Source organism: Gopherus evgoodei, chromosome 1 (genome assembly GCF_007399415.2).
Source record: "Gopherus evgoodei ecotype Sinaloan lineage chromosome 1, rGopEvg1_v1.p, whole genome shotgun sequence".
Lineage (NCBI taxonomy): Eukaryota > Metazoa > Chordata > Testudines > Testudinidae > Gopherus > Gopherus evgoodei.
Genome location: NC_044322.1, coordinates 181,552,626 through 181,578,613, shown reverse-complemented (window position 1 = coordinate 181,578,613; position 25,988 = coordinate 181,552,626). Strand labels below are relative to the sequence as shown.

Sequence of the window (25,988 nt, the reverse complement as noted above, 5' to 3'; positions counted from 1 at the left end):
GTGCAATTTAATGTGTTAACTTTGATGTATAAAATCCTTTGCAGTTGAGTTTAGTTAGGATGCTCATGGTAAGTGCCTATAAATGGAAACTCAGGAATTAGGGAGAGGAGAGGGTTGGAAGTTGAGCATTCTCCAGGATACTGTCCTGCTGCTATAAGTTTGTTCATCTTCAGATCACATTGCAAGGCCTGTCTGAATGGATTCAGTTTTCCTGTGCAACATGGTTATTTCCAAATATGTGATTTTAAAAGTTAAAATGTAATGTTATAGTGGGTATTTATGTTAGAAATCAAATGAATTAAGATGAATAAAAATATAAAAATAAAAATCTAAGCAATTTTTTTCTGACACGTCAATATTAAAGCTGACATAGGAAATACAATCTTGAGTTTGCACTTTCATTTGACTTTAGAGGTTGAAAGAAAAAAGATGCAAAAGGCCAAAAATGTACTGGCTACCTCCTCAGCTGGTATAAATCAGCATAACTCTACTAATTTAAATGGAGCTGTGTCTATTTATTCCAGCTGCAGATCTGGTCTATACATTTAATCTTTTTTTTTTTTTTTGGTCATTTTGATGTGCTTTAGAAAGTCTGGTTGCCATTACTATCAATGTGACATTATAACTAACTGAAAAATGTAATTTGAAAGATAAACACAGCAAAAACTGAGCCTGAATTGTGTGGAACTTGAAAGTGTGCTGTCAATAGCCCTGATTACTCTACCCTTAAATAACCAGTGTTGTCTTGGTGACTAATATAATTTCTTCCATCTAGATAACAGATATTTTATGCAACTAAGAAGGCAAGCCCTGTGTCACAAAGGCTTTCTCTAGATGGTACTTCAATTCACCTGTCTTATTTATCAGTTTGTCATCTTTAAAGAAGATGGAAGTGGTTTGCCTATTATTGTGGAATTAATTTAGTTAAATATTAGCAGACATTGATTTTAAAAAATAATTTAAAAACTAAGCTGATCCAGAGAATTATTATTATTGATCATATCTTAAATTTGTATAGTACTCTATTAAAGTAGATTGCATTTTTGGAAAAAATCCTTAAATATAGACAGTACTTTGAAGTCCAAAATATATATAGGAAATAGAGCTGCATGAAATTTGGGGTGCAAACTTTTTCCCTGAAAAATGCAGGTATAGTGCAACTGTAGGTATAGTAAGGAGTATTACTGATTCTGGCATGCTTACTCAGGCTGAATGGAATCTCACTCTGGAAGTCATCCCATAAATTCATGGAGCTGGATACTATTAAATGTGAATAAGGACAGCAGAACCTGGCTTAAAGACAATATTTTAGATTTATTTGATCACCTACAATTTGGTATTTTGGAGGGAGGGTGGCTTAAAGGGACCTGTAGATCTTTGTGAGCAGGATAGAGATTAACTAACAGTATACTGTTTATGCCAGATTGTAGGGGAAACATAAGCGTGGGTCCAAGCCTTTGCCCATTTTCTGAAAGGAACCATATCAAAACTTTTGTGCCCATATCAAATAGTGCAAATAACATTTCTTTCCATTTCAGTAACTAACAACTTCTTTCTTTTCCCATGACATTCCAATAGGCTTCAGCTCCTGCACAACATATTAATCTCCAGTAGCCTCCTTTTCCACCCACCTATCTGGAATTGACTGATCACTGCCCCAGCCTGCTCTGTGTAAAAGTGTGGCGGGGGGCTTCACACACAGGGCTACCCCTTTTAAACACTTCCACCCATCTGGTTCCCAGGGGATGAATCAATGTCACCACACTTGCCCCTTGCCCCTCCTGCAGCAGTTTTCCTCTCCACCCACCCCCAGCCATAAAGCACTGTTCCCTTCATTCAGCCAGCCAGCCAACTCCCACCGCCTCCTCTTAAAGGTGCAGAGTCGATTTCTGGATTGAGGGGGCACAGCTCTGTGGCAGTCTCTCTATTAGGCCACAGTCACACCCATATTCAGTATTCCTATTCTGAGTTACATAACCCAGAATATGGCAATGTGAATTCTTCTTTTGGGACTAGTGCCCTAGAAAGAATAGGCCAGAACAGTTTTGCCACACAATAAGAGGTTGTATCAATAATAAGTGTTGATAAAGATGCTGGCACTAGAGATCAATGTGTGGGGGAAAAGGGGAACAGGTAGGAAGGAAAATTAAGGAAATGTGTTGCAGAGTCAGGGACAAGAAAAACTGTGAGGTGAGAAAGAAAAATATGAACCAAGAGAATGGGTAATTAACTCCTGCTAGCAAGATCATAGGGTGAGAGGGAGGAAGCTGAGACCTATTGAGGAATTGCAGGAAAAGAAGAAGAAACTAGTTGCTGTGCCTGGTGACTAGGAGAAGAGGGGAAGCTGAGGGTAGCACGTTAATGGAGAAAGAGAAAGAAGTTTATGGAAGGCCTCAGAGAGGGTGGGGAAGTGTGGGCCTGTTGGGAAGGTAAAGGGAGTGGGATGGGGGAAAAGAAGGCTAGATTGCAGGATTCCTCAGTGGGATGGGGAAAGAGTGAGCTTTAAAAAGTTTGGTATGTATTCTGGTAATATGCCAACACCGGAAAATATACAAACAATATATGGTTTGCCTATTAAAATGTATTAACATAACTTAAATCAACCGTAGCTTTGGGAGATGATTCATTAAATATTTCATGACCTTTCTCTAGGACAAGGGGAACAAGAGGATTAGCTTCTAACTTAAAAAAAAGGAAGATGTAGGATACTACGATTATTTTTAAAATTATTTCTCATGATCTGAAAATACTGGGTTATCAATACAGACAGATGGGCCAAATTTATCCCTGATGGTGCTCCATTGACTTCCACAGGCTCCACCACAGATGAATTTGAACATTTCCATCTGTTTTCCTACATTTGTTATAATTTCTTTTTTGTTACATTGTGATTGTTCTCCTAAAAAATGTTAAATACATAAGTTATGAAAACAAATCACAGAGTTGTTTTTCTTTACATAAAATGTCCACTCCCATTTAAAAATGTTTGTGGCATGCTTTTCTGTCCCTGGGAATGATTTTTAGCAATCCAAAGAGGTTTAAAGTGTCAAGATGCATGTTTAACTCCGGAAACTCACACATATAGTGTTTCTATAACTGAGCTCCTTTTTCAGTTCTGCAAGTTGAGTATCATCGACTGGCAGGTCTTCTCAACTTATTCCATTTTGGTGTCTCTTTGGTGATTAATCTATTGCCAGACTTTAGAAAAGATGAAGAGCCAGATTCTGCTGCCCTTCCTCTGCAAGAAGCCCAATTGACTTCAGTGGAGCTAGTTGCAGAGTAAGGTACAACTTCGCATGAGTAAGGGTAGCAGAATCAGCTCTAAATCATTATGACGCAAAGTTGTCCTTGGTGCCCTTTTGAGACACTCTGAAGAGAATCTATGAGACTTGAACATCTAACCATTACTTGTGGAAGCAGACACTCTGGACTTCATTAAGACAATTTACATGATGAAAGGTTGCAGGATAAGGCCCTTATTTCACAGAGGTGGTATATTTTATACCAAATAATAAGCAATATCATAACTGGGAATTCATTGCCATGGCTTGCAGATAGTGTAAGATAAGGATGTTTTATTCACATTAAGACAAGATTGACTGTGATAAAGAACTATTGATTGTGTCAAAAGAAGAAAAGGCCTCACCCTGCTTCTTGCTGGTCCTCTCCATAGTGCTCTAGCTCTGTGCCTGGGAGCGGCTGCACTGGAGGAGGTGGTAGAGGAATATTGGCCCAGTTAGACCCATTATTTTTCTGTGGCTTGGAAGTATTTTTGTTTTTCTTCTTTTTTCCTCCTTTCCCACCTGTAAAATCAACAAACGTTACAGAAATATAATGGAAAAAAATATGTTGGCTTTGTAACTTCTTTGGAAGAAATCTGAGTCCAGATGGAATACCCAAAAAAAGAAGATGTATTTATATCTTAGCAACATCAGCATCAACATGTTAAGGTTGTTTTAAGGTTCTAAATGATAACAAGATGAAATGGGAAAATATTCTGCATAATTGCTGAAAATTGCTTCTTTTAAAAATATGAACCCCATAAAACGTCATCACAATGGTGCATAAACTGAATAAGGCAGAAATATAGTTTTTCTTTATCAAAAATATATGTATTGATTTATTCATGTCTGCTTTAAGCCTCCGTGCATTCATTGTTGGAAAAAATAATAGACCACAGCATATTCTTTCAAATGTCAGATTTCAGTGTATTTATAAGACTGTTTTGCATAATCTCTTTCTGTGGAAAACAGAGAGGTTAAGGACAGAACCTAAAACTTTGCCATTAGAGTCAATTTCTTTCAGCCAGAATGACAAGCATGGTTGTCAAAACGTAAAGGCAGAAGTAACTGGATTTCTGCTGAAATGGTATGAGCGAGTTTAATTAAAAAAAAGTATCAATGAGCCTTTCAAAATGTTTTAGGAGAGTATGCTTCACATGGCTTATTTTGTTGGACGCATGCATCTAGCTTGTGGACAATGGGCACTACAATTGGATGTGCAACTCAAAACTGGGAAGATGCAGGTGGAAATGAGGTGGGTAATATTCCTTGCTTTTCTCCCTCTTTTTCCCTCTTTTGTTCCTTGCCTTGTACCCTTTTTCGTCCACACTTTCCTTTGCTCTTTTCAATCTTTTGTGCTACTTCCATTTGAATCACTCTTTGTTTAGTGGAAACCAGTCAGTTTTCACACATCACTTCTTTACTTACTCCTTCTTCTCTACCCCTTTTCTTTCCTTTGTCCTCCCTTTATAGTACAACCTCAAAGATATGAACACCAGAGATAAGGACTAACCAGTCAACCGGACACCATGGGGAACCGAAAATAAGCTATCAGGCAGCAGCGGAGACAAAAACAAACAAACCAGCAAATACAGTGGTGTACTGTATTGCATCTTAAAGGGAGGCACCCTCACCCCCTACTTGTCACAATGCGGAACAGCCACTTACAGGTTGGAGGTGGTGAAGGTTGTTTTTCCCTCCTTCTCCCGCTCACCCCTATCTGGGAGGGGAACAAGCTTGCAAGCTCAGAGCCTGGGGAAGAAACTTTCTGAGCTGCTTCTGAAACCTGGCCTGGAGTGCAAGCTCCTGCCTGCATTCTGAGCTCTGGAGGAGCAGCTCAGTTTTAAAGGGCTACAGCTTGCACCATGCACCCATTGACAATGTAGTGCACTAGGTTGCCTCACTCATCACCCTTTTAGCCAGGGGGCTAGAACCAGCTGCCTACCCCCATCACCACTTGTCAGACAGCCACTGCAGAGCTGTGAGCTCCGACCCCGAGCAGTCTGCCCTGAGGAGCATCCCATAATGGCTTGGTCAGAGTCACAAACATTTAAGAGTTATGGACAATGTCCATTCCTGAGGTGTCCATAACTCTGAGGTTCTATTGTATTTTATTCTCTCTTTCCCTGTGGCAAATGCAATTTTGGGAGGTAGGACATGTATAAAAGAGATGGTTGTTCCAATCCCCCTGTCATTCCCCCCAACCTCCCTGCCCCACGCCACTCTGTTGTCTGATATTCCCATTCCTATGAGATTACAAGAGAGGTAAATGAATCATCACTCAAGCCATCACAGTAGGGAGGAAGGAACCTGTGGGAGACAAGAACAAGGAAGAAAATTGGGGCAAGGAAAGGCAGGGGAGACCTTGAACATTGAGGATAGGCATAGGTGTGTGTGACCCTAATAACATACCAATGCAAGAGGTTCACTGTTATCTGCTAATGTTATAACCTGTATCTAAAAGGTGTCATGTAAGATATCAACAAAACACTAATAACATACTGATCATTAATGTTGTTTCATGGTGTATGTATGGAGGACAAATTAAAAATTACAAACATATTGGATATTGTGTTATCAAAGTGTGTCTCCAAGGCAGGGCTAAAGTTAGCCTACCCTAGACAAAGGAATATGGTTCTGCCACTTTGAAGGTGTTTTCAATATATAATACGAGACAACATGTATGTAAATTACATAGAAGGTGCTCAAGACCATCAAGCCAACAAGGGGAGCACTACTGAGCACCACAGCAGGGGGGAGAAGATTGCAGTAAACAAATCAATTTGCATTTTAGCAAACACTAACAGGGGAAGAAACCAGCATGGAACTTCCTTCACCACCAGACTCCATGTTGCCTTAAATGAACTTTACCTTGAGGGGTGGGGTGGGTAATTTCAGAACAATCCATTTCAAAGGCGCACTGGACTATAAAAGAGAGGGGCAAAGAACGACGAGGGATCTTTCACCTAAGATGACAAAGGAACTGAGCACTTTGGACTTTGTGGGAGATCCTGACCAAGGGGGAACTTAGCCATCTTTCTGGAAGGTAGATTGGTAAGGAGACCGCCTTGAACATTTTTTTTTAATTTTATTTCTTATTTTATTGAAAGAACTAACAAATCTTAATCTCTTGCTGAGTGGCGCAGCAAAGGGTAAGACATTGCAGAGCACAGAGTTTTGAGAAAATTTGGGACTGGGGGCAGGGGTTGGGGTCATCTTGCCAGATGTAATTAAGGCTGGTGGAGGACAGAGTGTGGCAGTGGTGTAACAAGCAGGCTCCTGGAATCAGATTAGCTGAGTCAGAGCTGCTTAACACACAGGCACTCCTGGTGCAGGCTTGTATGCCAACTGGCAGCCTCCAGCCAAGGATGAAGCAAAACATTTTGAGGCACTCAGCGTTAAAGGGCAGGTAATGACAAAACCCCTCATCAGTCTGGATTGCACCCCAGAATGTGATGTGGATCCTGGGAAAGTAGGCACCTTGGACACAAGTACAAGAAGAGAACCTTAGGCAAGGAGAGCTGGGGAGTATGGGATGCTGCAACCTTGGGGAGAAATTACAAGTACAGAGAGACTTTGTGGATACTGGGAAGGGGAGGCAGAAACTTGGGGGGCTGTTTGAGAGGAGAGATTTGGGAAGATGGGGACAAAGGTCTAGGAGAGCCCTTTGGGAGAGAGGGATCTGGGAGAAGAAAAGAGATTTGTGAGATAAAAGCCAGGGACCTGGATAGCAAACTAAAGGGCCATACATGCAGGGAGGGAAGAGTTGAATGATTTTGAGAAGGGACAGGAAACTTCAAGGAATGAATGGAGGACAAAATAGGAAATGAGAGAAATACAAGGTTGGTGGAAAAAAGTGTGGGAGGGAGAGAAATAATATGAGGCTTGAGGAGAATATGACTTGTATGGAGAAAGGGAGCATATCTAGGGAGAGGGAGGAGAAGTGCGGGAAGGGAACTTGTACTACTGTGATCCTTGTGGATATGGGCCACATGGTTCTTTGTGGAAAAGGATTTATCCTCTCCTCACTCTTTATAAGCAAAAGTACTCCAGTGCCTGATCAGAGGAACAGAGAACTAGAATGTAATGTCTAGTCTATGTTTGAATATTGTTCCTTACAAGACTTATTTCTCCATGCTAGTCAGGCCAGAAATTCAAAGGTCTCTTCACCTTGAATTTGAGTGATTCTACAATCAAATATTTGAATGAATCCAGCCCTTGAACAGAATCTGCCAGGTGGACTGATTTCAGTACCAACAACACATTTAAAAGCTTGATACTGCCTTCTGATACCTAGCACATACTGACTCATACCTTGGCATAGAAATGTCTGCACTTGAAAATATGCATGGAGAGGAGCTAATTTTCTAAGATACGTGTCAATGCACCTCAGATTAGAGAGCAAGTACAAACATGTAAAATACCACAGTATATGATCTCACTGTCTCTTTTTGCCAACACAATAAGATTATTTCCCCATCTAACTAGAATCACTTATTGTTTCCCATAAAATGTGAGAATACTTTTGGCTACTTAAATCACAGGCAAACAGTTATAGCTGTATGAGCTCAACATTTATTTTGAATCATCATTAAAACTGACCTACAAAGAAACCATTTCTAAAGTTGATCTGTATTGCTATGGTTGCTTCAGTTTATAACAGAATTTCAAAGGTTCCAAAAAAATATGTACCTCTAGTTAAAATCCCTGGAACTCTTTCCTTTTGTGCTTAAATGTAATGACATACTTTAATTTTAAGTGCAAGTTTTTACTTTAAAAATGGAATAATTTTACAATAGTACTATTTTAACAAAGTTAAAATTAAAGAGTGTTTATAAAGAAACAACATTCATTGTTGTTCAATGAAAATGTGTTATGTTTCCAATATAGCATGCAGCACACATATACTATTTACATTATGTTTATATGCAGACTTGAAACAATTTTTGAAATACCATCTTGAGGATTTGTTTGGACTTGAGAATTTTGCTGTTTCTGGTGGTTCTGTTTATATAAAATTTATAACCTGGCTCACAGGAGTTGGGATCCAATAATGATTCAGCAAAAATATTAACCTGTTCATGAGGCTCAACAGAGGTAATCTGTACTGTAAAGTGAAGACTGATTTGAGAATAAAGTCAATATCATATTAGAAGGGTGACAATGTTACGAAGTATGATTTCCAATCAGACTGAAAGATATAAAGTCTAGAAAGATTTTCCTATTATCTCTAAATAGATTTCTTGTGCAGCCTGGACAAATAAGATGTTTTTTGTAAAAGCATGTTTTTATAGACTACAATGACATATTCAGTGAAGTCTAAATGGACAGACAAAACATTTGACTGTAAATTGTGATTGAAGTAATCTCTCTTTCATGGTTATAATCAGGACCACAGAGCAAGCTGCATACAAACACAAAGACTTCTCTTTACATACGTTGTAACAAAACCAACCTGAAAGGCTGCCACTTCTTTCTGAGCTGTTGTGAGAGCTGGTGGTGCTGAAATCCTGTGACTGGTTGTGTGGCATTCTATTAGACAATCCCTCAGCCAATCGGTAGTCAGGGATGTAAAGTAAGGCTAAAGGTTAAAGGGCAAAGGTCATAGTGGCATCATGTGATTAGTTTACAGCATAAGCACATGCAGAACATGCAGTTAGCAAGTCAGAAGCAGATGTGGTGGGACTGTGGGAAATGTTTTACCTAGCCTGTCCTAATGGAAATACAGATGGGCTGCAGATTACGGTCAGACAAAGAGGACTAAAGCACAGAACAATTTATTTTGAGATGGTGTAAAGAACAGTATGCATGCAAGGTGCATGTTATTAGTTAAGGTAAATATGAATAATAAATCAAACCACAATTTTCTAATTCATGCACAGAAGATCCAGTATAAACAGACTCAGGAAAATAAGAGCAGAAATCACCATTGTTGCCTTTGCTTTGGTCCGGCAGAGAGTAACCAAATCCCATGAGGTCAGTTTTTTGCTGAATTGAGCTTTTCCACTGAGGATCAGGTAAGTCAACTGCCAACTCATGGATGCTGTTGGAATGCAGAATCTGCGTGGTGGCATATGGTGTAGCTTGCGTGATTTGGCTGGAACTGTTGTAACTAGTTTTGGTGGTGAAGTCAATGCTGCTGTAAATGGCTCCATCAGAAAGCATAGTGGCAGTTTTATCCCCTTGGCCTGGCACTGGTGGCAGCACATCTGTGGTGAGCATAGGGAAATAGAATAAATCAGTGATGCACAGGAAGCCTGAAACTATTAAGGTTTAAGATGAAAAATAAATGTGTCATTCTGCACGTTTGCATTTCAGCTGCGACAGGGTCCATGAGCCAATGAAGGGAAGATGATATACAACCATTGCCAAGCTATCAGCATCTGTGACAGGCCTACCACTTGTCCTTCACGTTTCACTGCCTAAAACCATCTTTTTTTTCTTCCATACCTTCAGCTGTGAAAGTGAAGTTTGGAATATTTCACTACTGAAGAATGTTTTCAATTGTTCGTTCTATGTCAGAACCAATGAAACTGTCTGGCTTTACGGGGATGAAAGTTAATCTACAAATCACAGAGGAAACCATCTCCCTGCAAATATCTAACAAAACTACTGAATGAATGCCAAGGCTTCCCAAAGTAATTCTTTTCAGGGCACAAAGTACATTTTTCTAAAGTTTTATCCATCAGTTTATCTGGTTTGATTTTAGAACCTAAACAAGACATTTCATCTGAACAATACAGGAAAACTGACATGAATAAGTAATTTCAGAATGTGACAAGATTTCAGCTACACTCAACAGATTCAGGAGATCAATCAATTATAATGATACAGTACACTGCTGGAAATGGAGAACAACTCAGTTTAAAAACTGTACTATGTATAGATTGAAATTAAACCTTGGAAACAAAATATCTGCTCACTTTTCCACATGCTGAATCATTTTACATATTGCAGAATTATATTTTTAATCTTGTAGATCTAAATTCTCTCTCTCCTTCTGAAATTTCATAGTGACACTTACTGGCAGAATACAGTAACTCCTTGCTTAACGTCGTAGTTATGTTCCTGAAAAATGTGTCTTTAAATGAAACGATGTTAAAGCAAATCCAATTTCCCCATAAGAACTAATGTAAATGAGGTGGAGGGGTTAGGTTCTAGAGAAATTTTTTTCATCAGACAAAAGACTATATTATATATAAGTATAAGTTTAAAACAAACACACTATAAGTTTTAAACAAATAATTTAATACTGTGCACAGCAATGGTGATTGTAAAGGTTGGTTGCGGTGGTGAAGTCAAAGGGTGGAAGAGGGTGGGATATTTCCCAGGGAATGCCTTACTGCTAAATGATGAACTAGAACACTTGAGCCCTCAAGGGTTAACACACTGTTGTTAATGTAGCCTCACACTCTACAAGGCAGCACAAATGGAGGGAGGGGAGACAGCATGGCAGACAGAGACAGAGACTCTCACCTATGTGCGAGAGAGAGATGCGCATTGCCCCTTTAAGTATGCTGACCCCACTCTAAGTACATTGCCTTTTTAAGAAGATCAGCAAGATGAGACAGCCCCTGCTGCCAGCAAGCTCCCTCTGTCCTGAGCCCTGTCCTGTCTCCCCCGGCTCTATGGAGATGGGGTAAGCGGGGTGCAGGAGCAGGGGGGTCATTACCCCCTCCTTCCCCTGCCGCTTGTACAGCAAGCAGGAGGTTCCTGGTAGCAGCTTCAAGACAGAGGACATGAGCAGCACATGGCAGTGTGGGGAGGGACAGCTGAACTCTGGCAATTGATAGCCTACTGGGAGGCTGTCACACAGGGAACTTAGGGGAGTGGGGAGCTGCTGGGGGGCTTCCAGTCTCCCTGGTTCCAAGCCCCCACCAGCTAGCTCCAACGGGCTGCTCTTTCTGCAAGCAGTGGACAAAGCTGGCAGCTGCCAAACAACATTATAAGGGAGCATTGCACAACTCTAAACGAGCATGTCCTCTAATTGATCAGAAACATTACAACGAAACAATGTTAACCAGGAAGACTTTAAGTGAGGAGCTCCTGTACTAGATTTAAATGTGAACACCTCTGAAGTATGAAAAAGTGCCTGGAAGGTGCAATGGCATAGGCAGTAACACTGCTCAGTTTATGATACTCTCTCAGAGCCAAGTATTTCAAAAATGGCTCTTTTTCTAATTTAAGATAAAAAAAGTAGTATTCTGTGTGGAATCCAACTGATAGAAAGCATGTGAGCACCCTTCTGCTTTATAACATGACTGCCAGCTACTGGACATGGACTCTGACTATAAAATTTGCATCATAATAATTATGAATACTCCTAAATTCAAAATGCTGAGATCTGGGGTTGTGGTTCAATGCATTGTAAAAATCAGGGTCATTTGTTGGTTTTTTGGGACTATTTCCTACTATGTGTATGTCTGTACAGGAACTACCACAATGGGACCCTGACTTTGGTTATAGCCTCTAAACACTAACATAACATAACTAACAACTACTATTCTGGGTTCAAATGTCAAATATGGACAATTTCAGAAGATTTTGGAAATGAGGATTTGGTTTGGGCTCATCTGTATTTTCAACTTTTGCAGGCACTAGTGAAAGGATTTAGATGTCAAATTATCTATTTGTGAGGCACAGTCAGGTATACAAAATGGCTAAATTCTACCACTGCTGAATAAGATGGTGCCATTTCTATATAGTCACTTTTCAAAATAGTCTGCACGACTACAGATTAATTATAGGCACAGAAGAAGGATATAATCAATGAAGAGCACATATTGTAAAACAAGTTATTTTTTTCAAAAGTCAGGCAGTTAGCATCTACTTACATGGTCTAATGTACTTTCAGTGTTCAGTCTACAGCTATAGAGATTTATTTTCTAACTACCAGCCCTGCAAACTCAGCCTGAGATCTGAGAGTCAAGCTGGGTCCTATCTGGCTTGTGTACATCACCAATAATAAGAGTCTACCTTGCCTCAAATGGTTCCATGACGGTGCAATAGATTAAAAGTTAGTAACCAATTTTGTTAGTGATGTACAACAATAACAGAATTCAGCTTTATCAGCCTGCAAAAGTTTCTCATAAATATTGGGAATTTTCAATAGAACTATTTATTTTAAATTGATTGTTTTAGTTCAATAACATGCACATGCTGAGCACATGAACTATTAAATTGTCAGCTCACAAGGTAATTATATAGTAAAAAATCAAGCACTACCATAGCAAGACTCATATCATTCAACTATACCTCTTGTGGAAAAGCCTAAAAAAAGAAATGAATTTTGCACCATGTTGTTATACTCAAAGAGGAAAGCATATTCCAGAATCAAGGTTTCTCTGCTGAAAACACTCCAAATCCTAACCTGCACTGCAGATCCTCATGTAATTGAGACAGTCTTGGAGTCCTGTCTGAGTTACAGTAACCTCTTCAGCCTGCCGTATGGGGTCAAAGCAAATATTTGCAGCACTCTGTGATATGGGCCTGCCCCCAATATGTCCTTCCCACTCGGCACCTTGGCCTGGCACACCTGCTACACCAGAGATTGCAAGGGGATTCTTGTAAGGCAGCCTTAAAGCCATCCTTCACAGTTCCTGCACATGGAAACACTCCTCTGGTCACATCCAAGATGTCTAGAGCCCCTTCATGCTACTCCTGTGACTTCAGCCTCTAGGGTTGAAATCAAGGGACTGAAACCAGAAGCATCAAGTTATGAATGCAATTTAGCTGCAAAAATTGAAAGAATAAATGTTATGAATCTGGCCTTCAGCTTCATCACCATTGAAGGCAAAAATCTTGAACAGCTACTTCCAGTCCTGGGGCTTATAGAGCCAAATGCTATAAGAAAATGTTAATTTTTTGTACTATGGGTGCTCATGTAAAGATGTGGAAATGCTGAATAATCATAGTTTCAGGGCCTCTGCAGTCAAGAAGCTGGCAGATATATGTATAATACTACCACTGACCTCTTAATATTATCTATAGACATGCCCTTTTTACACCACTTTTGTAAGATCAGCACTTAAAGATAGCTTTGCTATATTGAAAGTTAATATAAAGTGTTTTAATGCAGTTCAGCGCCATAGTGTAGTATCAGAAAGACAGAGTCTGTTATTCAACACAACAAAGTGTTACAAACAAGTTAAGAAATGTTTCTCCAGATGAGAACTTTGACATACTTTGGTTTATTTCTGCTTCCATTTTTTCGTCATTTTTTTAACATTAGAAATTCAGGTCTTTTTTACCTTCCAAGGCTTTATGAAGACAGGAGAACTGGTAGGATTATGACATTACAGAACCAAGGAAGTGAGAGGGGATGTGATTATTATTTGGCATGTTTAAAACTTGGTCTTTTGTTTTTTTAACACCTTTTTGACTAAAACACTTAAGAGAAAAAAGCTCTCTTTGTTAATGAGTCAACATCATAACTCATCAAAGTGATGATGCCTGAGACCTTCCAAAAGGGCTTCCAATGAAACCACGGCAGAAAAAAGACCTTAAAAAATTCGAAGAGCTCCCTTCTCCCTACTTTTCTCCTCAAAACCCTGCCACTCAAAAAATCTTTGAGGTTTTCTTTATAGATTATGGCCCTGAGTGAGAATAGCCCTCCAAAGAGGCTGTGCAAGGGTAGAGACAGCAAAGAATCCTGTGGCACCTTATAGACTAACAGACGTTTTGGAGCATGAGCTTTCGTGAGTGAATACCCACTTCCTCAGATGCATGTGAGGAAGTGGGTATTCACCCACGAAAGCTCATGCTCCAAAACGTCTGTTAGTCTATAAGGTGCCACAGGATTCTTTGCTGCTTTTACAGATCCAGACTAACACAGCTACCCTCTGATACAAGGGTAGAGAGTTGACCAACAAGATTCCTCCACTGTGGAGATGCTCAAAAGCTGCTCACTACTTCCATTCCTAAGTTCCTTGCTCACTCCTGCTCTCCCACGTGACCCATTCCTCCAAAAGGGGTACAGAAAGAGGTGAGGACATTTCCTTGTTCCCTCTATAGGGTTGATTGCTCATCCTCATACAGGGCTTAAATAAGAGTATTTCCAAGAGCCCACCATATCCGTCCCATTCTCTGTGGGAGGTGCCAGGGCTTGGGGCTTCAGCCCCCACGGTGGCATAGGGGAGGCACTGGGGTTTGGGGGTTTAGCTGCAGGGCAAGGGTGTTTGGAGCTTTAGCCCTGTGGGGCTAAAATATTTATCAGCGCTTCACTCTGGACACCTCCAGCTGAATTTAAGTCCTGCCCTCATACGAAAGGAGCAGCACCTGGAGAATATCTTGTGTGCTTCCTCTGAAGTAATGCTGCCCTCTGGGCTATAGCTTAAGTCACTATCTAGCCCTATATTTAAAGAAGCAGAAATGGGCACAAACATAATTCTATTTTCTTTACAAATCATCTTTAAAACAGATGAACATTTCATTTTGAGTCAGCCATAGTACACAGAAAGAACTGTGCTTTTTACCACCCTGAAATAAAAACAATTTGTATATAGTGCTTATCACAGAGCTTAACAAACATGAAATAACTAATTAATCCTCAACACTCTGGTGTGATAGGAATTGTTATATTCCCACTTAGCATTTTAATTTCTATGACTGAAGTGCCTAATTTGCCACAGTAAGAAGTAATACTGAAATTAAAGTAATAATAACAATGATTTTACAGACTGGGGAAGTGAGAGAGGTGAAAGTCAACATTTTCAAGAGTAGTCTTTGATTTGGATGCTAAATTAACACTTTGGGCCTGAGTTTTAGAACTGCAGTGTACCCACAACTTCAGATGAAGCCAACAGAACCCAAGGTAGAGGAGCACTTCTAAAAATCAAGTCTATGTTGAGCACCCAAATACTGAGGTAGCCAAAATAAGAGACTAGTTCTGAAAATGTTGGCTGTAATGACTTCCTTCTGGCAACATACTCAGTTGCAGATCTGGGGTGGGAGTCAGGAGCTCCCGGCTCCAAGTGCTACACTCAGACTGAAAGACCGCACCTCACCTCTCTCCCCTTTCTCTAATATTGGTGTTTCTATGATAGATTTAAGAATATGAGTACAACATATAAGGACTGGAAATAGTGAGCTAAAATGCTGATAAAACCCAAACATTACTAATTAGCAGTGTTGTTGTGCTTTACTGTATTGTACCAGGCAGCAATTTTACAGCACTGTTAAGGCTCCTTGATGGACAACCCCCCCTACAATATATATACACGTGCACAAAACAGAACCCAATATGAAAAACAAACTAAAGTGAAAACAAAATGTGTTATTCACAGCATGATGACATGATTCAGTAAAACCCACCTCCACGACCAAAATTCCCAAGATCGTTAGGTCCACTAGTGCTGTTGTTTACTGGCAGACTGGTGGCAGGCCAAGAGTCTGCAAGCCAAGGATAACTGGGGTCACTTGCATTCAACAGACCTGGTCGACTGAAGCAGGATGAAAAAAAAGAGGAAATGAACATGAAAATATGTCTGTCAGACAACTCTGGACAAGATTGTGATTGAAGAGATTGTATCATTTTTCTCCTGCCACAGTATGTAATAAACAGTTTAGGAGACTTCAATATATTTCAAATTAGAATTGTGTAGGCTTTCATGATTTAAAGACCTTCAGCAGTTAATTAAGGCTATATACAAAATAACTTTGGCAGTTGAAATGGAACTAGGCATCAGTCGTGATTCTGCCAGAATCCAAATGAACTCTGTTGTCTGTCTGAAACAGGGAGTAGGCTGTTATCACTGAAGGATTTTAAACAAGGGTTGAATGATAAATTGCCACTTCAAGGGAACAATCACTCAAAATGACTGCTTTGTATCAGCCATTTCCAGGACTTTGGGCTACTATTTCTTCACTCCTTGAATCCCAAATGTACATCTGTCTAGGCTGGTAGCTTTTTCTTTGAGTACTCTTGTATAGTTTAGAGGCAAATAGGTTTGAGTGGGATTAATGGAAAGTTCACAACAGTATTTTTATCTGTGACTACAGCATGCTTTCATAGTTTTGTAATATTAAACTTCGAGAGCTGTCGTGTGACTTGGATATCTCAAATAGGGAAGGAAACTTTGGCCATAAGAATCTGTGCACTCACTAAGCACAGGATAAATAATGCGGCCTTATCCTGAAATTCAACATGGCAAATGTGGCCAGCACTTTGTGCTTTGCAAGGAAAATCAATCTCTTCATATGAAAAGAACAGTTCTGAAGGTTTTACGGATTATTAGCACACTTATGAGGAAGAAGCAACATTTATAATCATTGTAGTTTTTCTGATAGACCCCCTTCTGGTACAATCCATAAGAGAAACATGGGTTTCTATGGAAACGGCAATAAGAAGATCCAGCAGTTTTCTTGCCACATCCACTAGCTCTCATTAGGTCTAATCTCTTTTTGCTAAAATATTGATTAAATGAGAGATTGGAAGTTATTACCATGGCCTAATTACAATCTCCATATTGGCAAAGAGAAAATAGATGAGGATATATGGGTTTGTTATCAGCTTTTATCAATTTCAATTGAGTAGCCAAAGTTGTGGAATCCAGTCCCATCAATCTGCAACCTATTTATCATCCATGAATCATTTATTTTGTAATCGATTATGTGTAATTGTTCACTCACAGCAATTTAGTGTGAGCCAATAAGGAGTCTTAAACAACAGCAACTTCATTTGCTAATATCTAATTAATGCAATAAACATCCTGGTAACAAATGAACACATTCCTTGTGATATTTACTACTAATTTCTTCTTGGGCATCAGGGAGATATGAAACATCTGGACTTGATTCCTCTAAAGTGTCCAACAGATAGATCATTAAACCTCATGGTAAGCCATTTAATTCCTCCTAGACTTGTCAGTCTTCTAAATAATCTTTTATTATAATAGTCTTCTATCTATAGAAAAGTTCAAGTTCCTAATCAAAAAGAAAATAGGATGGAAATAGATCTTTTTAACAACAAACCTACCTTCCATTGCTCATTAGTCCTCCATCTCCTCTTTGAAAAGTGACTGGGATTTAAAAAACAAACAAAAAAAAAAAAACAAGGGAGGAAAATAAAATCAGTTAGTAATAATTAGTAATAAAAAAAACCAGAGTTTTCATCATGCAAGACTAAGACCTCTGGACATCATAACAAAATATAATGCAGCAGTTACAAGAAAGAGAAACATGCCACATTGAGAGCTTCCACTGGACAGATTTAAATCAATCTGCCCTGTAGCCTGTAAGCCAAAATTGAAGGATGGCTAAAGAATCCTGAATTTACTATGGGTCTCTGACATGACTATGTTGTGTGAGACTACATCAGGTGGTGAAATTGTGTTTTCCTGGCATGTTTCTGCTTCAGTATATAATGACATTATACCGATATGTTAATGACATCGGTGTCATGATGCAGCAGCATAATGCCACCGCACAAATATTTTGTCCCATAGGATAAATGCAAAGAGGTGGCAGTCCTGCTAGAATTATAGTGGAGGAAAAACAAGTATAAATCCTACCTCACTTCCCTCAAACATACAAGATAAAAACATCACACACGCAAACGCAAATACATCAACATTACATGGGGGAAAATCCCTTCAGTCTTTCCCTGAAGGATGCCAAGGATACACTTTGAAGTATATGAATCATGTTAGAAATCCATAAATAGATCCTTGGCGGAAAAGCCCTGCCCCCATCGTATTCACAGGGGTATATTTCAGGATGGCCCACAGTTGTAAACCCCATTTCTCAGATGCTGCTTTCAAACGTAGGGCAGTATAGGTGGTCCTGCATTGTGGTCCTATGTTATTAATTTATTTTAAGCCAACATTTGCTGCACACTTGCTGAACAGCAGGTGCAATTAATTCACTGTAGAAATCACTAGGTATTAGGAAACAAGCCAATGAGCAGACCTGGTCCTTCAGTGGCAATAATCTATTAATGATTTTCGGAGATCATTCCGATTAAAGTGCCCTATAGCAGACTATTTTAGTGGTCCAGCCTGGATCCTGAAGATCTTGGACAAAATCCACATCTATGAATAAGATTGCAATTTCTGATGGCAAGAAGCTCCATGGTCAGCTTAGTTAAAAGTAACCTCCAAATAGGGAATTCTGACCACCTTCCTGGGGTAGACATCTTCATCAATAAATATATGGTCACCAAAGCATTTGCAAGGTTCTCCAGCTGTGACCCCCAAAAACACAGAAATATCTTTGTTGTATCTAGGCTGACTTTAACCATCTCTGTCAGATACTGCACTCTCAGCCAGATAACAATACAGCACCAGGATGAAAATGCCATGATTAGCAAAGAAGTTGACTAAATCTGAATATCAGTAGCATACTTGTGATACCTCATATTTTGCCAGTTTATCAGTTCTATAAGGGGCTTCGCAATACACATTTAACAAAATTTAATGGTGATAAAACTAACACCTTTGGAATCGCATATGGAAGGGCTTTTGGGGTTGATGATTAATTATCCATTACCACAGAATGGACTACTGTTTCTATTGGAAAGCCACCGTAATTCTATTTTGCATCAGACTTTTTTAACAGCTGTATTTTGAAAGAGTTAATCTGAAACAACTAATGAAAAGAAAATCAAAAGTGTGGGAAGTATTAAATAAAAATCTGCTTACGAAAACACCACATGCTAAAAGCATTGCAGCTAATTAGCTCTCGATCTGACACTACTTTCCAGTTATGTTGCTTTTTAATGGACTATCAAGTGATCATATCACTCTTTGCTAAAAGTGAACAAACTAATGCCAAAGAGCTGTGGAAATCGTTTGTGAATATGCAAATAAATGGGTGCTGTCTAGTTATGTCTCAAAACATGTTGTTAAGAAATGTATCGGTAGAAGGTAATTTAATGTTCTTTTTCTTTCCCACCCTCCATTTCTTCCAGACATTCTATCTCTGTCAAAGCAACAAAGATATAAACCCAGAAACATATCCCCTAATGTATTAAATAATGAACTTTATGAATTTGGTTTAGTATTTTATAGGGGACTTCCAGGATAACATAGTCTACACTGAAACTAATTTCACATCTGAGATTAATATGTTTGTTTAGGCTACAGACTGATATTAACATTTTAATTTTAAAAGAAATAGTGTCATTCTGTGTGTGTGTGAGAGAGAAACATTTTAAATATGACAAATGGGGAAAAATAATATTTTTGGTCACCAACATATTTATATCTGTAGGACTCTCTAGCATAGCTGGGGGTGGGGGAATACACAGGGAGGGCACACCAACAACTGTCCCCAGAGGCGCTCTACTTGCAGAGCCATGAAGTATGCAGGATATTTCTGAGCATGCTAGAGACCACATCATGAGAAGACGTGCTTCCTACACTATTTGTATTAAGCTGTAGTTGATCTCCTTGGGCCAGCAGTAGTCTGCTGGCACAGAAGACGGGCAGATGGCACCACTCTGCCCCACCTTTGGGGTCACTAGCATCTAGTAGTAACCCTGCCTTGTCCTTGTGCACAACCTCACTTTCTGACCATCCAATAAAAGCCTTGTGCTTTATGGAAGAGATACAGCTAGGTATTGGCTGAAAGAGAGAAACTCATCAGAGAGAAACCGCTATGGGCCAGGTTGTGGCTTGGAAAGAGGAGGCTCCTTATGCTTGCTTCCACTTTTCACACTGATGCAGGAATGGCTACAACCTTTGCATAACGTGGAACAAGAAAATACTACAGTCACTATTCTTGTTCGACAGGTTTCGTCTGATGCGCTAAACTCTCCAATCCAAGGCTGTAGATCTTTTTTTGAAACCAGAGGACATTACTGGCAGATCACAAAATCATTTTGTATTTCTGATCCCCTCCAAAAAAAGGGCTACCTCAGATTTGCAGGAACACATCCATTTCTCTAAGAGTTAACAAGAAGAAGGAAAAGGCAGCTAATGGCACAAAAGACACGGCCGCACTGCCAAAATAAGCACTTTGTTTATCATTCCTGACATATGTTTTGTCAGCATTTTTTGCCTCTAGTTTGATTTCTGAAATTACAAAACAGGTCTAAATGCTGAAAAAGAGCATATTTAATGCAACACAGTCTTGTAGATGTCAATGTAAAATAAAATGCCCAGACAAGCTTGCTTTATTCAGGCTGTCTTCATTTCAAATCGATGCTGAACAGTCTCAAGGGGCAATGGGGGAGGAGGAAGAGGAGGGTCTCTCTAGCTCTAACCCAACCCATCTTCTCTTGCCTTTTATCACTGAGAAAGCATGAAAGGTCTTTCAGCATTATCTCTATCTGATATATGTCCTTAGAATGGTTGAAGTCCTGTATTAGGTGCCAGGAGGAGATTGGCTTTTAAAAGAAGATGGGGGGAAAACAAGAATAGTGATTTCTAAGGGATTCTCACCAGACTATACTGCAAGAGCTGCAAAAATGCAGAGCATACTCCAAAGTGCATTTAAACTGTATACGATATAAAGAAATTATACAGTATATATTTGTATGAAGAGTATATGTTAAAAGACCTTTTGCATGTTTTTTTTTTAAATATATAAAGAAGTACCTATTCTATTTACTAATATTATCTGACAAGGTTAAACCTAATCTTCATGCCTGCTAGAACTGGAAAAATATGAATATATAGTAAGTTGACATTTTGAGGCAAGAAGCTTCAGAAAGCTTTCTATGTGACTATCTCTAATAGGCCACATTTTCCTGCCACAAATGAAAACTTTAATGTTGCCAGCCAAGTCTTATTCCTTTTCCTGATAAGCTGTTCCTCAAATATGAATGTGGATTAATCCTCTTTTAATAAGCATTAACTCAGAACAGATAATCAGTGTATAAAAATTCCATCAACTCTTCTGCCTGCCTTTGGATGATTCTGTCAAATAATTTATACTCCTCTAACAATTTTACGAATTATGCATGATACATTTAGAATGCCATGATTTCCTGTTTTTAATTTGTTTATATTTATTGTTTCAAAAAATCTTTAATCCCTTAGGGCACTAGTCACTAAATAAGCTTACCTACTCATAACTGAACATACACATTTACTTTCCTTGCGTGGCTGATGGCCTGTGCATCCTTGAAGAAACCTTGAGTATTCAAGTGAGTGGTTATTGGCACACCAATGAGTCAGAGGACACATGAAAGATACACGGATATATGGAGTCTCTCTTGTTTCTGCACAGGAGCTATGTGAATTTACTGTACAGAAACCTGTGTAGAAATGTGATGACACATTTATAACTTTCCCTGCTAAATGAATCAATTCTGTTCCAGAATTGTAATGCATGGGAGTGAAAGAACTTGCATACTGTACTAGAAGGGATACCTGTTTTGAGCCAGCTCCTTTTCTTTGTGCCACGTGCAAACCTGTGTTGCATGTTTGTATCTGGGGAATGTGAGTAGAGGATGAACATGAAAAACAGGAAATTAGTGTATAACTCAGTTTCCATGTGCAGAGCAGCAATTTTGCTCTTCTAGAGGGTGTCAAATATGCACAGACATGTCAAGCCAAATTGTCCTCTACAATCTGCACGGCCAATTGCTAAATAAGGAATAAATCATGCATTTGTGGTGCTGACAGACTCCTGTGTCCGGCTTTTGCTTTGCTGATACAATGCCATCTTCCAAGAATATATATTTAACCCACTGGTTCCAGTTATGTCACTACTGCTTCCCAGCTAGTGGAGTCACTTATTTCACTCACATGGTAGACACTCATACCTTAGTGCTTTTAGTCTCAGGTTCAATCCCTGCTGATGAATCATGCAGGGGTGGGGTGGGAGGGGGTATTGTTACAAGTGATGGCCTGTGAACCTGAAGGCTACATACATATTACAGATGTTCCACTGTAAATAACCAAAAACCATGTATGAGGTCATATTATTCATTATTTGTGAATATGTGAAAATGTTCACAAATCCAGAAAGTTACATAAGTTTTAGCCCAACAGATTAATCTTCCCCAGCCCAGCTATGTAGCAGCAGCATTTCATTTGCTATTTATTATTTTTCTGATTAAAATATTTCAGTGATTCAGTCATGCAGAAGAAACAATACCTTTCTGGTGGCCAATCATACAACATAGATAGCAAATAGTCCAAGTGAACAATTCACAAACTTCCCATAATCAGAAAATTATCAGTCCAAATATTTAGCAAATATTTTCAAACAACAAATACATGCCATTTAAAAAAATCAGTGACAATTTGTGAATAATTTGCAAATAGAGTTGGAAAACAAAAAAAGATTGTCACAAAAAAAAATTAAAAACGTTCTTCCTTCTTTTGTTTGTTTTTTTCAAAACTTTCCAACCAGTTCTGTTTATGAAGCAAAGCAAAAATTGAAATTTATCACAAATATACATAATGAACAGTTTGACCAGTACTATTACATATTCAGATATTCATGTTTTATGTATTCATGAAGGAAGCAGATGTTTGGCCTGAGCAAAAATGTGCTTCTTTCACAAACAAATATATTAGGATAAATTCACCTCCAATGTAACTTCACTGAAATTCACCTCTGATGAAGGCGAATTTGGTCCTAAGCCTGTCTAAAAATGTAGGTCTTGAATCTATTTTAGCATACATGGGTTACAACTGACTATGGAAGGAACAACCTATAGACTTGAGTCTTCTCAGATCTGTACAAACTGGCTAAGTGAAAATTTCACTGGTTAAGTGAAAATTTAAACATTTTGTGACTGTAGATCATATAACCAACTCCAAATTCATGCTGTCAGGAACTTGATGTGGATTTGAGACATTTCTTGGGGAACTCAGAGCCTGGACATAAATCAGTAGATTTTGCTAATCTCCAAATGCACTTTTGTGCCACTTGTGACAGTTTCTGAAGACCATGGGTCAGATTTTGATCTTTGTTCCCCCAGTGTAAATGGACTTCATTGAAGTAACTCTGGATTTACTCATTATGAGGGAGATTAGCATCTAGCCCAATGTGTTCAGAACACATATGAATTAAATTACTGATATACAGTAGTATGTGATTAGGGTTCATTCAGAAGTTGTGCCTCCCAATGAAATGAGAAAAGCATTAGAGTCTGTGGTTACTGTTTGTCAAGCTGTGTCACGCCTTACTCTTATCTGAACAAACATGCCAATAGTGCTGTTTTGGCTAAGCCATTCATGAGTTTTCAAACCTTCTCTTTGGGTACAGTTGTTCCTAATAACGACATAAGGATTGTGTGGGCAGGTGGTATCACCTCCTCCCCCTACTTGTCCCACCTCTCAGCAGCCAGCTCTGCCCTTCTGCTGAGCTGCATACAACTCCAGAGATGGCTGAAAGGTAGACAGAGCTGAAGAGAAGCAGCAAGAAGTGAGGAGTGGAAGGTTCCAATGAGCAGCAGGGAGAGGAGTTAACTGTACAGGGAGTGCAGAGAATGAGCATAATTTTAGCAATGGAGAAAGAGAGGGACCCATTAGCACAAGGTAAAAGGAGCAGGAATTATGGTAGGATAAGTAGAAGCACCATTTTAAAGGTCTGTTTTCAAGTAAGCCAGGAGTCTGGGGCTGCTGGAGGATTCTGGGTACATCTTGGTGAGTTTTTATTGTAACTTTTTGAGGAGAAAATAACCTAAAATTCCCTGGAGGCATGCACAGCCTACTAGTAGCTGGGAGACTAGTGGCCCACAAACCCCCAACTTATTTGGAAAAATATCCCTTGTCAAAATTCTTGGCATTTGGCAGGTATGACTGAGAGGTGTACTACATGCCACAAAATGTTGCCCACTTATACTGGAAAACATTGAAATATATTGGCCATGTACACTGTAGTGCATGGAGATAATGTAAGAATTTTTGGGATTGTGACACTCATGCTTTTAGATATGAGAATTGACGTTAATTATTTGTATTAATTATTACAATTAACTGGATACACTGTATCTCTTGACCATACATATGTTGGCAAAGCTGTTTGCAACCTGCTGTTTCTGCCACAGTTAATTTATTCTTCACACAACTTTAATCACACTCATGATAATGGCCTACCGTATGTTATGCCTTATGAAAAAATGATAACATGAGTTGGTTGTGGATTGGACAGCCAGAACAAAGGCAAATGCTTCAATTAATAAAAAGCTTTAAAATGCCTTAAAGACCTACCTAGTGTATCAGTGTGTGTGTGTATGGGTTAATCACTGGCTAGGTTTGAAATAAGCGCAGATCTGAAAACCTCATGCACAGGCAGATTCATGTACAGTGAAGAGTGGAATCTGGGATAAGTTCTGCTTCTCTGGCCAGGTGCAGAGGCCTTCAGAAATTAGCAAGTTAAATACAAGAATCCTCAAGAGCAAAATTTGGTCCTTTGTGACTAATGCCTGCCTATCGTAGTTCTGTTAGTTCAAGCATTGCCCTGAAAATTACCTTTCAAAATTGCATAATTTAGAAGGGTTGGATGAGTAAGAAGTATGCAGAATTATAATGAAAGAGAAGTTAATTGTGGTAGATTGTAGCCTTCTTCTGAAATCACTAGCAGAGTCAATACCACATTATTATAACAGATGGGGAATGGCAGTGTTTCTCCTTGCACTTGGTTTTAATTCTTTATACCTGCTATGATTATAAACACTTATGCTAATAGTTGCAGTGACATGTTGGTGAGGTAAGAGACAGACTAATGGACAGTACCTGCAGGGGTGAAGGTGAAGGACTGAACTGCAAAACAAGAAAGCAAACACATCGTGAGTTACAGACCCTGATTACAAGCACTGATTGCAGGGCACAAGGTTCCCTTGGAATTCACTCATCTATAGTTTAAAATCATATGCAGGTTATAACAATTGATCTTTAAGCACTAGTCAGCCAGCAGCCAATGAGAAATAAAGGTTGAAGAAAGGTGAATAGTGAATTTTGAGAATTACATTTGATGGAAGTTAGTTCTGAGGTGCGCATGCTATCCTCCTTATCGTAAATATTAGGATGAGCTCTGAAACATGATGTCGTACGAGCTTTCATTGTTAAGAGCATATAGCATTTCATAATTCTGATCATGGTCATTCTGTGTCACAATGCAATGTTCACATAATGTTTAGATGCTGCAGATGTCATGAGAAAGAATGAGCTACATTAGACAACAGCCTATGGCAGTCAATTTAAGCTGTATTTGAGCAGGGGGTTGAACCAGATGACTTCCTGAGGTCCCTTCCAACCCTGATATTCTATGACTGCTCACAAAAATGTGCCATGCCAGCTCACATAGACATAGGCCAAAATCCCTTCTCTGGAAAAATGAGGCTCAGTATGCATTTAGTTAATGCATTTGAAGTACATGGAAACGTATGACACCTCCATAAGGAAATGAGACTGCTAAAATCCTCATGTGTTCAGTGCCAGCTCTGGCATTTTTGCTGCCCCAAGCAAAAAAAAAAACTAGCGGGGCGGCTGGAGCCAGGGTGCAAACTTTCGGCTAGCGGGACTCCCTGCGCTGCAGACGTGCCCCGGGCAGTGGAGTGCGTGCCCTGGCTAGCAGAGGGGAGAGGGAGGGAGCTGGAGGGGAGAGAGTACGGAGGTGGCCAGGGTTTCCTTCAGCCAGGGCGCTCACCACTTGGCCCCTCCCGCCGCGCTGCCTGCCGGGAGGGCTCCACACCACTCTGGTTGGCGGAGAGGGAAGAACACGGGTTGCTGGGCTTGCTGCAGACCTGGCACCGGCTGGGGCAGACAGAGCGCGCAGCCGGCTCCCAGCCCAGGGCGCTCCCCTCCT

General features: G+C 39.6%; 1 protein-coding gene across 16 annotated transcripts in view; it reads right to left on the bottom strand.

Moving 5' to 3' along the window:
• ROBO2 (roundabout guidance receptor 2) overlaps window positions 1–25,988 on the bottom strand; it is a 1,574,925-nt gene that overhangs the window by 37,127 nt on the left and 1,511,810 nt on the right. For 7 of the 16 annotated variants that reach the window (XM_030580139.1, XM_030580131.1, XM_030580217.1 and 4 more), the window contains 6 exons: window positions 24,917–24,943; window positions 17,257–17,299; window positions 15,594–15,721; window positions 9,209–9,490; window positions 8,737–8,862; window positions 3,647–3,803 (listed from right to left, as the gene is read on the bottom strand). In XM_030580139.1, the coding sequence (XP_030435999.1) occupies window positions 3,647–3,803; window positions 8,737–8,862; window positions 9,209–9,490; window positions 15,594–15,721; window positions 17,257–17,299; window positions 24,917–24,943 (763 nt within the window). The remainder of the gene's footprint in view (window positions 1–3,646; window positions 3,804–8,736; window positions 8,863–9,208; window positions 9,491–15,593; window positions 15,722–17,256; window positions 17,300–24,916; window positions 24,944–25,988) is intronic. The other 9 variants (XM_030580146.1, XM_030580154.1, XM_030580197.1 and 6 more) reach the window with 3 other exon arrangements.